This window comes from Triturus cristatus, chromosome 4_2 (genome assembly GCF_964204655.1).
Source record: "Triturus cristatus chromosome 4_2, aTriCri1.1, whole genome shotgun sequence".
Taxonomy (NCBI): domain Eukaryota; kingdom Metazoa; phylum Chordata; class Amphibia; order Caudata; family Salamandridae; genus Triturus; species Triturus cristatus.
Window position 1 is genome coordinate 418,733,935 of NC_140586.1, and position 12,922 is coordinate 418,746,856.

Sequence of the window (12,922 nt, forward strand, 5' to 3'; positions counted from 1 at the left end):
TAACCAAAGTTCTTCACTAAAACCTTTCCAATCCTACCAAGTCTCTACTATCAATCTGACACTTTTTATCCATATGGGCAGGTTTCACTCCCTGGGCATCAGTTTTTTCAATGAGTCTAGCAATATCTCAAATTTTTACAATGAGTCTAGCAATATCTCAAAGGACTGCAATTAGCCCAATATACCATACTAATTTAATACAGTTGGTTGTGGCCTGGTTTTCTTATATACTTACCAATAGCAGTTTTGTAACATTTAAAAGTGGTAGCCCTGAAATCAGTAGTGCCTGTTCTTTTACTCCTTCCAGAATGCCTGGATTGCAGGACATTGCCAAGTGATATGAAAAAGCTTCTCCGTATCACCTTAGGCATAAATCATCCTATATTTTCCTATAATCTTTTACCTGTGAGAGTGTACAAATCTTATAGGTGTCTGGCTTGCTACCTCTTTTTGGGTATATCTATGCCTCCTCCAGTTTTGTGCCATCCAAAAGTCCCAACTCTTTTGCACACATTGATCTTAAACAACATAGTGACTCTTCTGTGGTATTTTCCAGTGTCCTACATATCTGGAAAATAGTTTTTTTCAGTTAAAGGATCAACACTTAGTTTTCTATTGTGGAGAAATCTCATAGCCCTTCAATAGTCCCAATACATATCACAGATACATGGCTTATTTGTACATATTTATAGACTTCCATGTCTGCTAGTTATAATTGAACCTCAATGCTATTTATTTATTTACCATTTGTAAAGCGCCTGGTTACACCAAACGGTGTGTCCCCGTGCTGGGATTCTAACCCCCCCTAGAAGGAAGAAAGAGAGAGGGAGAAGAAGAACTATACCTAAGAGCAGGAGCATGACAGGAAGACATCTAGATATTCCCTATTTTAAGGGAGAAACAGCCAAGTTTTTAGTCCCTTGCGGAAGGTCCTTTCCTAAGTTCAGATCTCAAATTCAATGGCAAAGTGTTCCACCTTTTGGCTTCAAGAGAACTGAAGTACCAGGCTCCCAATGCTTGGTTGGTCAAGTTTATTTAACCACTTCTGACTCCAAACATCACCCAGTGTAGAGATACCTTTCAAGTCACACTTCCTCAACTCTTTCAGTTTGTCCTATCTCTAACATTATTGCTCACCTACAAAGGAGTGTTTTCTCAGTCCAGTTTCGAGGTTGTGATTTTCCACACCTCATGTGGTCTGGCACAAGCTGTGAGCCCCTGCATCCCTTACACAATTCAAGGATACCTCCCATTTTCAAGTACATCCATGTCTATCGGTGACAGCTCCTACTGTGATATAAAAGCTCATTCATTCACTATTACTAACTGCGATACTCAATAATATTTGTGTAAATCCAGGCAAGGCAATTGTCATTGATATTATAGGAGTGCCATATCACCAAAAAATGCAGGGAGTGTCCCATTGATGTTCTTGAAAATGTTTGCTAATATCCACTATGCGGTGCAGTTGTTTATTAATCAAATCAACATTATAACAACTAATACCTGCCTCCCAAGCCATTCTTACAGCTTTGGGAGGCAACAAAGAGTCTGAATTGTCACACTTGTAGCAGAGTGCTTGCTAGCAGTTGTGTATGTTTTGTCATTGGCAGCTCTGGCAGTGGCAATGGGTGGTGCAAGCTGGGGCGGCCTCCTGACGAGGGTCCTGGCACTTAAAATTTTACAAACAGAAGCACTGCCGCTATGGGGTATTTTGGATTATAAAGAGTAAACTAGGAAGGACAATCATTTTATAGAGGACCGCATGTCCTAATAGGGAGAGTGGAAGCCTCTTCCTTTGTTGAACACCTTGCCCAGACTTCACCAGCTCCTTCATCAGAGTAGTGTCCACAAATTCTTTCCTGTCTTACGTGCCACATATAAATAGAAATCGGAAATGTTGCTTGCTTACCTGGAAAGGGAACTCAATTTTGGGTTTTGAGTTGCAATCTGTGAGTGGGAATGGTATTGACTTTGTTAAATTTTCTCATAACCGTGTGTAGCTACCAACCACCTTAAAAATGTAAATTACTCTTTGTGTGACTTTTCTTTAGCTGCTATTTATATATCCAGTCCAGTTCACTAGCCCATATGAGACCCTAGAGGCCTCATTTACAAGAAAGTGCCGCAGCACTGCACCGCAAGCCCTTTGGCTGCGCCATGCTGCAGCACTTTCAAAGCACAGGGATGCGACATATTTACAATAATATTTTGCATCCCTGTTCTTTCCCCTGCACAGGCGGAGAATTGAGTGCCATGCGCCACGCAGGCACCCTTGCACCATGGTGCAAGGATGCCTGAGTCACAGGGATGATTGTTTATGTGCAGGAAGATGTTCCTTCCTGCACATAAACAATCTGAAATGGCGTTTGTCAGCTTCCATGTGTGCTGAATATGTGACGTTGCAACGCGATCATTTAGATCGCGGTACGTTACATCTCGGTTATTACAAAGCAAGTCGTTACAATGACTTGCGCTAGAGGCGCTGGATTTAGGAATAGTATGATTTACTATTCTAACTCCAGTGTGTGTAACAGTAGGGGAGGTGTTGGAATAGTAAATCATACTATTCCTTAGTGCAGAGCGCCATCCAGCGCAAGTCGTTGTAACAACTTGCGTTGTAATGTCCGCGATGTAAATGTATCGCGATGTAACAACCGCGTTGTAAAGGTCGTTCGCCATGTGTGCTACATTAGCATAGCACACATAGAAGTTACAAAACGTCATTTCTTAAATGATTGTTCATGTGCAGCAAGAGACACCTTCCTTTACATAAACAATCATACGAGGTGATTTCCTCATTTTATGTGTGCTGCAGAATGCAGCACACATAGAAAGAGGGGAAAAAACAAGGAGAAACGAATACATTTCTCCTCATGGCGCCTCCCTACGCCTCCCCTGGGGAGGCGTAATATTCATTTCTCGTAAATCTGGAAATGTGTCAGGTTCCGTGGGTGTTGCATGGGAACACCCCCAGCAACACCCATTGATCGCCCTTTTTTACGCAAAGTGCTGCTTGTAAAGGGGCCGTATTTACCGTATTTCCAAATCTACAAGATACCCTGTGGGGTGTACCTCCTGTACAGGGTCATTTTCCTTGCAGGTCATGTGCGACCTGTCCACATACAACCCACACTCCAGAGATTGATATCGGATCACCTAGATTTTGGGTTTTGATGAGCCACACAAACTGCAACAGTGATAATCTGCTCTACTTAATCATCTGTCCTTGTACTCTTCAGTATGTAAGCATGACCACACGTAGAGTCAAAACCCGCATTTTAGAACATAAAAGCACCATCAGGTGCAAAAAGGCTTCTACGAAACTGACCAGTCATTTCCTTTCAGCTCATCACAATCCACAAGATCTTAGGTGGACAGTGCTTGAAAAACCGTTTATTCCATCAGACATTACTGACCTTACCACGTACTTGTTTAGAAGAGAGCAATGGTGGGTGCACAAACTAAAAAGTGATAGTACAGGTCTCAATGATGAGATTCCGTGGATCTCCCTTTAGAACCACACTCTGCATTCTGTATAGAACATAGCCATAGTTTTTTTTCCAACCGAGATTATTTTCCTTCTAATGATTGTTTCCACACTGTTTTTAGTTTTGGGCAATTATGGTCTTATGTGTTGTTTTCTGTGGTTAGGTTTTGTAGCGTGGTCATAACATGTGATGTGTGTAGTATATGTACAATTGATGGAGACTGGCTTGTGGTGGTAGCGCTATTGGCAAATGTTATCAAGATGAGTCTTGCATTTGCATGTGTGCAACATGTTTGCCTTGGTGTCATCTGGCTATCTGCACTCTTTACTGGTGGTGCATATTAGTGGCCACATTTAAAGAGAGTGTCATCGTTAATGCGGGTATTTTTCATTCCCTTGAATGTGTTGCTGAAACACTAAGGAGAATGTCACTTACTCGCGTCTCTTGCTAATCATGCGCATGCGCAGCTGTGTAGTATTCCACAGCCGGCAGGCGACCGAGTCTTTTCTACACACATGCGCATTAGTATTTCTCTTGCATTTAGCACGACACGAGTGCTGGTTGCAGTGATTTTGCTTCACAGTGCCGCTTTATCCTAAAGTCGCGGCTGTTTATACTTGAGTCTTTGGACAATTACGGCTGTATGATCAAGAAGTTGACTATTTGTGCACGCTCTCTCCACGTGCGCACAGGCGCGGCTGTATATCATTATTGAGCCAAAGCCTGCGCTGTTTTGTTCCCTTTGTCGGGTAGTTTTTTCTCACCTGCAAAGAATTAACAACATGCAGCCGACTATAAAAGAAGGCAGGGTCCCGGGCTAAACTCACCTCCGGTCACCTGCTCAATTGACCACGGAGTACCGACGGATAGGTGAGTTTTCATGTGGGCTAGTCTTGATTTGTGTTCTTGTCTCGCTCATGGTCTTTTTACATTCTAACTGGAGTGGGCTCTGTGGGCTGATGTCGAGCATGTGGTTTTCATAACAGTAGACTAATGGTAATGGACGTGACTTCATTCTGTTGGCTCAGTCTCTTAACAACTGGTCAGCTCCCTTTTACTACCCAGTTGGTGTGTGCAAAAGTTTTTTTCACAATTAACCTTGATGTGGTGTGTTACAGGGGTTCTTTTCACTGTCTAGGACCCTTATACGTTCTTGCATCACAATTTAATATCGTAATGTAGTATTCCAAGAGAGGTATTCAGAATCCCTGTGGCTTGGGCTCAGTGGATCAGATAGATAACTCTTTGACATTTTAATAATGGTATATGTCTCTTTAGGCTCCCTGGTTTTAATTTTGCTCTGGATTGCATGCCAATCTGGTCCTTTGATATTGGTTAATATTACCCCTGGACAGTCTTAGGACATGGTTTGCTAATGACATTATACACTGTTACATTGCAGAGCGGTGCCCCCTTCCTGAGCGGTCACCAGGTTGAGGTGGGATTGTTTACCCAGCAGTTGCGGGTAAGATAAAAATGTTATCTTCACAGAATCAATATTGACATAATTTTGTGTAGCACGCTTTTGATTGTTGACTCTTTTGGCTCTCTTCCTGATTATAGGTAAATCTTCCCAGTTGAACAGACATACTGAGGACAGAGTCTGTTCTTGTATCCTTTTTCTGTTGAATCACCTACAGGCGTTATGCAGCAGCATCAATTTAGGTCCTGATGAAAGCCTCACCCACGATTGGGTTTTATGGCTGAAACATGTTGACCACTATTTTTCACCTTACCCTGTTACCCTGCACTGTTTTTAATCCTGGCAGTGGGTGTATCTGAATAAATTATATTACTTTACGCCCCCTAGCTAGTCTTAATCTCACCATTCTCACATTTTTTCTTTGCGCTGCGCCTTCACTAACATAGTTTTCTCTTCATAGGTGGATTTAGAATATCCTACTAACATTGAAAAACATCCCTGAGCTTCTCCCTCTCAGAGAGGGAGTTGTAGCCCTCAAAGGAACTAGGGTTTTTCTTTGAGAGGAGAATCCCATATGATGAAGCATGTCACCTCTGGTGAGTGGGGGATTTCGTCCTAAAAAGGGAAGTGCCCACAGCTAATGCTGTGGTGTATAGCCATTGATTCTGTATTGATATTATTACAACTTTTTCAGTAGTGGCTCGCCACACACTTAGATGATTTTCTTGAATAGACCTAAGTATTTTGTACTGTTTTGGCCGTATTTACAACGACAGGAAAATCCACCTACAAGGACAGGAAAAGCCATGCAGGGTGGCTTTTCGTGTCCGTGTCAATATGTGGCAGAAAAATGTGCCGCCAGTGCATTACAAAAAGCGACACACCGGTGGTGCAAGGGGCTTGTAAATAAGCCCCCAGATCCTCCCAGTCCAACATGCTGACAGCTCCAGTGCAAAGGCAAACAGCAATGGTGTTAAAGGATAAGCCTGCCTTTTGTCCCTCCTCAAGCAGAATTTATCCAATAGAACACCGTTCACTCTCACCCTGGATATCAGTTCAGAATAAAGTAGTAGTATACAAGGCATAAACAATGGTTCAGTGTAGTTTTTAGTGATAATAGAAAACAAATAGGCCCATTCATCTGAATTGAATGCCTTTTCAGTGCCAAGTGAAAGGTGTAGGTTTCCATACCATATAGGCATACTTCATGCATTTATAAATTCTTCTTATGCTCAGTCTCATACTCTTATGTAGCCTGTATCGTAATTTGCCCAGATGTACTAGCCCCTCAATTACCCTGCAAAGCCTAATCACTATACTTTTTGTCAAAACCTTAGATTCAATATATAGAGCAAAATTCCAGCCTATACTGTGCACAATAGTCTTGTAGATTAGTACAGCAGTGACCATGTGCAAATCATTCTCACCTTCTTGCTGCTTCAAACATTTGGAGACATGTTTCTGTGACACTGACCTACATGTTCTTAAATATTTCCATTGGTAAGCCATTGGGGCCTGATACCTTGCCACTTGGGAGCTGGGCAATTATTTCAGCACCTCATCTGCCTGGCTCTGATAGGATTTATAACTATGACCTTCAGAAAATCCAGCAGAAGTCAAATTATTTAACTGTTTATCTTACTGACTTGCACAAGAACTTATCAAAAACTTATCATTTGTTAAAACTAATCACAACTTTGATCACTCGCTTTTACAACCAAAGTCCAAACAGAGCAATGAATTTGAAATTGCAAACTCACCAATTTCTTTGGGTAGCTCTGAAAGAGAATTTCTGGATAAATCCAGAACTATAAGATTGGTAAACTTTGAGATAAAGTTGGGAATTCTCGTTAGATTTGTTCTGTGTATTTGCCATTCCTGAATGTTGGAGAGTTTCGCCAAAGAAGGAGGTAGGTTCTAAAAAAATAATAGATACATAAAACCAGGCACATACCTTATTTACAAATTTTTGTATTTCTAAGGTCATTGGAATTATGTGGCAGTGCAGTACCAAACTATGCATCAATTAAAGGCTAATTATATGACATATACACTTAAAAGCAAATTATACAACACATTCTCTGGCTTTATTGTCTAACTAGACATTGTAATACTCTAATACAAAGTGGATTCCAATGCTATAAAAATACACAAAGAAAGAAAACTATCAACATTCGACAGGTCTTATTTTAAATGGTATTCACAATAATTTTGTTTTATATGGAAGCGCATGAACACCATTTTATTAGGATCGTCCTTGTCTACATCGCAGAGTAAAACAGAGTATTAACATTGCCTATATAGTATTGCAATAAGCAGAAGAAAAGCAACATGTACACACCTCTTGTGATAATAATAAAAAAGCATGCCTCAGTTATTCGGTGCATTCAATTTATGTTATATATCTGGTCTTTAGTTACGAGATTAGCTTTTATTTACACTATAGGGTACCTCTTAGTATTTCTTTCTATTAAGAAACAGCCCTGTTGTATCATTCATTCATATTTATTATGTTTCTGTCCCCCAAGGGTCACTTTAGGATCTAGGAGGCTCATTAGGTTGGCATAACAATCGCCACCGCCGGCCGGCGGTGGGGATCGTTACGCCATCCTATTGTGAAATACCCCCCGCCATATTATGATGGCGGTGGGTATCGCGGTGGACGCAGAGTCCGTCTGCCGCTTTTCTGCCGGTCGGCAATCGTTACGATTACCGGCCGGGCGGAGCTGGGCCAGTAATATGATGGCGGTGCCTAGCAGGCAATGCCAGCCATATTATGATGTGGGGGGTTAAAAGCCTTTCCATGGCGGCGAATCCACCATGGAAAGGCTGGCTGGGATTAGCTTTGGGGGCCTGTTGCAGGCTCCTGGGGGGGTGGTGGGGTGCACTTGGTTCCCTGCACCAAGTGGCAGGCACAGCGTGGTGCCTGCCATGTGGTGCAGGGAAAGGCTGTGCATACCATTTTATCATTGCGGGCGGTGCTGCAACCAGCAGCACCGTCCGCAATGGTAAAAGGCCAGGATGCGCCCGCCAGTATGGCAGGCACTTCCTAATTGGCCCGGTGGGACCACCGCACGTCTGGTGGTCAGTCCCATCACCGTTATGATTGCGGGCGGACTGATATCCGCCCGCCATCATAATGAGCCCCTAAATACTGGACTTTAAAAAGACATGCAGCATGGTTGGGATCCTTCTAAATCAGTGGTTCTCAAACTTTTTACAACCACAACCCAATTTTTAAGCAACAAACTTAGCTTTAATGGGCATAAGGCAGACTTTTTAAAAGTAACTAAAGCATTGTGTGGAAGTGCACCATCATTTACAAACAGCACATTTTCCTTAGAAATAGCCACTAAATTTGAACAGACATACAGTTTTACTGATATATTGCACATAAATGATAATGTGAGGTAATTGTGTTTCAGTGAACATTTATCATTTGAGCACCACAGAGTATAGAGTCTTGATTTGCTTTGATCCTATTAAAATCTTTGTTTCCATGACACTTCAGAATTACCAAAAAAGGTGCTTTGTTTTTGCTTTCCAAACTGCTGAATGTGTAAAGTTCATTTACAGGTATTGACATGTTGTGTGTTACAAAAATCATGACATCCAAAAGCTTTTCCTTTCCCACACCTGTACCCCAGAAAAATTGTAACATAATTCACTGTGCTTTTCTTTCGCTGACTACAAACTGAGAGGAGTTTGCAAACACCAATGCCTAGGTAAAAATAAAACAGCAGCAATTTGTCATAGCCTGGCATTTGACCTCTGTCTCTGAAGCACAGCAAATGTGAGAAGACAAATACAGAATTTAAATGCATCTTTATTCAGTACTTGGGTTTTCGTGACCCACAGTTTGAGAAATAATGTTCAAAGCCTACTTGTCCTATTTCTCTGTCAATGGGTGCCTGTTTGCAGACACTGCCTGTGATATAGACATGATTGTTTTGTGAAAAACATATTTTCATGAAAGAGAACGAATCTTTTGTGTCTGAATTTTATGTAAGCATTTAATGTTGTAGAGAAAAGTCATTTCTAGTTCATCAATTGGGGATGTTGCCAACATACTGCATTTGCAAATACCAGGGCTGATGCCTCAGTGGAATAATGCATTCACTACAAGGATCATTCACTACAAGGATCTGCAGCCTTTCTTCCTTCCGAGGTCTATAAAATGAGAATGATTAAATAGGGCAGTATTTAAAACCAATTATTTCAGTGCCAAGGGACCCTTCAGGGTAAGAATGTGCTCTACATATACAAATTATGTTATGTAGTGTAATTATGTTGTTATGACTAAATTCATCAATCAACAATTGAACAGTGTCCATTTTACGTTTGTGAAGTGTCAGACACAGTTTTTGCAGCAATATTAATAACTTTCTTACTGTAAGGGTTAGAAACTAAATGTATTTTTGTCTGAAAATGATATAAAACATGATTATGTGGCAAGTGTTGCACATTCATATCGATATGGAAAAGGCAACTGTCACCAAATCCTGTCTCCCCAGTAGCACCGAGTATAATGGAAATGTTGTTGTCAACAAACTTTGGTTTAAGAAGTAGTATTCGTTTTTACCAGTGGTACAAACTGCTGGTTTGTTGAGAGCCAAGCATGTGTTTATGGTGATGAGTGAATTAACAATAAGTGAATGTTAAAGGCCATGGTTACAGAGGCGTGGCTTGGAACCCCAAGAGGCAGAAGCAGCCTAGCAAGGCTGGGCTGTCAAGGAGAAGACCTTCAGAATAAAGTGGCATTAGGATGATTTGTGACTGCACAAAATAGAACAAGATATAACAGCAACTTGTGGCAGCAGTTTCCTATAAGAAAAATGTTGTTTTCTAGCCTGTTCACTGACATGTAAGAAGAGACAGAATGTGTTTGTTTTAATAAAGTGACCAAATGTCAGCTTTTAAAGACCTGCTGATGAGATTTATGACTTAACAATTAAAAGAAACATCTGGTGGCTTACTGAAGGTTTATCTATTCTACAGAAAGTTGAAATAGTTCTGTGGAGAAGCTACTGGTGTTTTTATGAGTGTGTCATGCCTGTCATGTTTTTGAAAAAAGTGCGCTCTCACTTTATCTCTATTTCTGTGAAAGGCATCTTTAACAGATTTAAGTTTCACTGTATAGCAGGACAGGGAAGATGACTTAAAATCATACTGCTCTATCTTTGAGGTTAATGCATCTGCTAAGTAAGCAAAGCATTTGAAAGCCTTTCTAGATTGAATGTAAAGCTCATATCTTGATACCGGAGAAGGGTTTTGCAGCTTGTTGCGTATGAGTATATATACATATATATAACATTATTGTTAAAAAATATTTTACATTGCATGAAAATGTTTGTGTATTTGTAAATGTACCACTATAACAAACATACATATGTATGTATGTATGTGTATATATATATAAATATATATATATAGCATGAATAATATTAACAAAGCAAATACAAAACATTCAATAAATAAATTAATACAGTAATTAAATACAAAAAACAAAAAAGACATTTACTAAAAATATTATGAAGAGAAATATATATATATATATATATATATATATATATATATATATTCACTGAACAAACCATAGGTTTCACACATGTTATAGTTAGCTGGACATTTTACTGATAAAAAACCAATGAAATTCCCCCGTTATAGTTACTGTAGGCAACTATAACTCACGCGACCGTAATCCTCTGCTGATGCTAATACTGTATTTAGACACTTATTTGCCCATGTCTTCTTCCATTAAATTTTAGCTATACATATATTACAAATATTTTTTTTTCATAAAGACACATATGTCATCAGCAGAGGATTACGGTCGCGTGAGTTATAGTTGCCTACAGTAACTATAACGGGGGAATTTCATTGGTTTTTTATCAGTAAAATGTCCAGCTAACTATAACATGTGTGAAACCTATGGTTTTTTCAGTGAATTTGCAAGGTTTTTTAAATGCTAATTCCTAACTATAACGTGTGTGAAACCTATGGTTTTTTCAGTGAATTTGTACGGTTTTTTAAATGCTAAGTTACTTTACGCCATTTGTGGCGTGCGCGCCCACTTAACGCAGTTCACTGAAAAAACCATAGGTTTCACACGTTATAGTTAGCTGGACATTTCACTCGTAAAAACCATTGAAATTCCCCCGTTATAGTTAGTTCAGCTAACTATAACTCGCGCGACCGCAATCCACTGCTGATGACGTCACATATTACATCACTCATGACATGGTCAGTGACATCACTCATGACATCACTCATGACATCTCCAATGACTATAACTATAACGGGGGAATTTCAATGGTTTTGTATGAGTGAAAAGTCCAGCTAACTAGAACGCCCCTGAAACCTATGTTTTTTTCAGTGAATTTCTAAGGTGTTTTAAATGCTAACTGCTAACAATACACTGCCTGAAACCTATGGTTTTTTCTGTGAATTTCAAAGGATTTTTAAATGCTAATTTCTAACTATGTGACGTCATCAGCAGTGGATTGCGGTCGCGTGAATTATAGTTAGCTGAACTAACTATAACGGGGGAATTTCAATGGTTTTTTACGAGTGAAATTTCCAGCTAACTATAACATGTGTGAAACCTATGTTTTTTTCAGTGAATTTGCAAGGTTTTTTAAATGCAAAAACCTAACTATAAAGTGTGTGAAACCTATGTTTTTTTCAGTGAATTTGCAAGGTTTTTAAAATGCTAATTCCTAAGTGTGAAACCTATATCTTCCATAAACTTACAAACAGTTTTTTAAAAAAAAGTTTTTCACGGTGCGCGCACCGTCTCCGTGTGCGCATGCGTACGTGCTCCGTGTGCGCATGCGTGTGTGCTCTGTGCGTGCTCCGTGCGCGCGTGCTCCGTACGCGCATGCGCGCCTGCTCCATGTACGCACGGCAAGTCATGTGATTACGAAGTAGTTTCAGTTCCAGAATCTTCCAACACCACACCCACTCCCCTCATTAATACTTCTTATTTCCTGGGAGAAGGAGCGGAACAGCTTTTCCTGCACCTGAAAATGGCAGAACAGGAGACTTCTTCAGGGAGTGAGGAGGAGACCTTTGTGCCCCCAAGGCAGAGGAAACTAAAGGACTCATTTATTTGGCAATTTTTTACTTTTCCAGAGGGTCAGAAGAAGGTGAATGCTCCTAAAGTCACCTGCACTGTTTGTGGAGTGGTCTTATCTAGAGGAGACCCTAAAAAAAACTACTCCTTTAGTATTTTCTCCATGATAAGGCAATTTAAAGCAGTGCATCCTGTGGCTTATGCTCGGGCTGCAAGAGACAACCCTCCAGCAGCTCAGCTGAGCACATCATCTGCAGCCGCAGCTCAGCCGAGCACATCATCTGCAGCCGCAGCTTCACCTGCTTCCAGACCTCTGGATATGCACCCTCTGTTCAACAAGGTGCATATACGGTGCAATGTGTGCAATGCTGCTATGGTGAGAGCAGCATTAACCTAATAGAGAACAAGATACAGCAGCACACATGCTCCACCCCCTAATTTTTTTCCTTTTTTTTTTTGTGTTCCTGGTGAACAGTTTTTCATTATTATTTTTTTTGCTGCATTTTTTTTTTTTTTGCTGCTAGACAAAAAACAACAGTTCTTTTCAGAACTCACTTCACTTCTCCAAGAAGAGCTATATTCCTAATATACTGTGTTGTAATTTTTTTAATGAATTTTTTGCCACCGTGCACGCACCATGCGCGCACGCCGTGATTTTGTGAGAATTTTTTTTTTTTCACCCTTCGGGGTCCTTCAGGGACCCCCTAACAAAGGCTAGGGGGTCAGGAACTCTCTACCCTGCCCCCTTTTCACGTTCTCCACCTTTCTTTTTCACTGTCACACACAAAACACACAAAATGGCGGTCGACACTTCCTGATTTCGACCGATTCGAATGTTGACTGACATGTAACCACCAATCAGAATTACGCTCGCGCACGTTATGGTGCGCGCACCGTGCGCGCACAGTGCGCGCTTATAGATATTTATGTACT

At 40.6% G+C, this 12,922-nt stretch overlaps 1 protein-coding gene across 2 annotated transcripts in view; it reads right to left on the minus strand.

Annotated features, from left to right (window-relative positions):
* Window positions 1-12,922, minus strand: part of LRRC39 (leucine rich repeat containing 39) — a 191,771-nt gene that overhangs the window by 129,101 nt on the left and 49,748 nt on the right. For both annotated transcript variants that reach the window (XM_085601891.1, XM_085601890.1), the window contains exon 4: window positions 6,675-6,831. In XM_085601891.1, coding sequence (XP_085458017.1) covers window positions 6,675-6,831 — 157 coding nt within the window. The remainder of the gene's footprint in view (window positions 1-6,674; window positions 6,832-12,922) is intronic.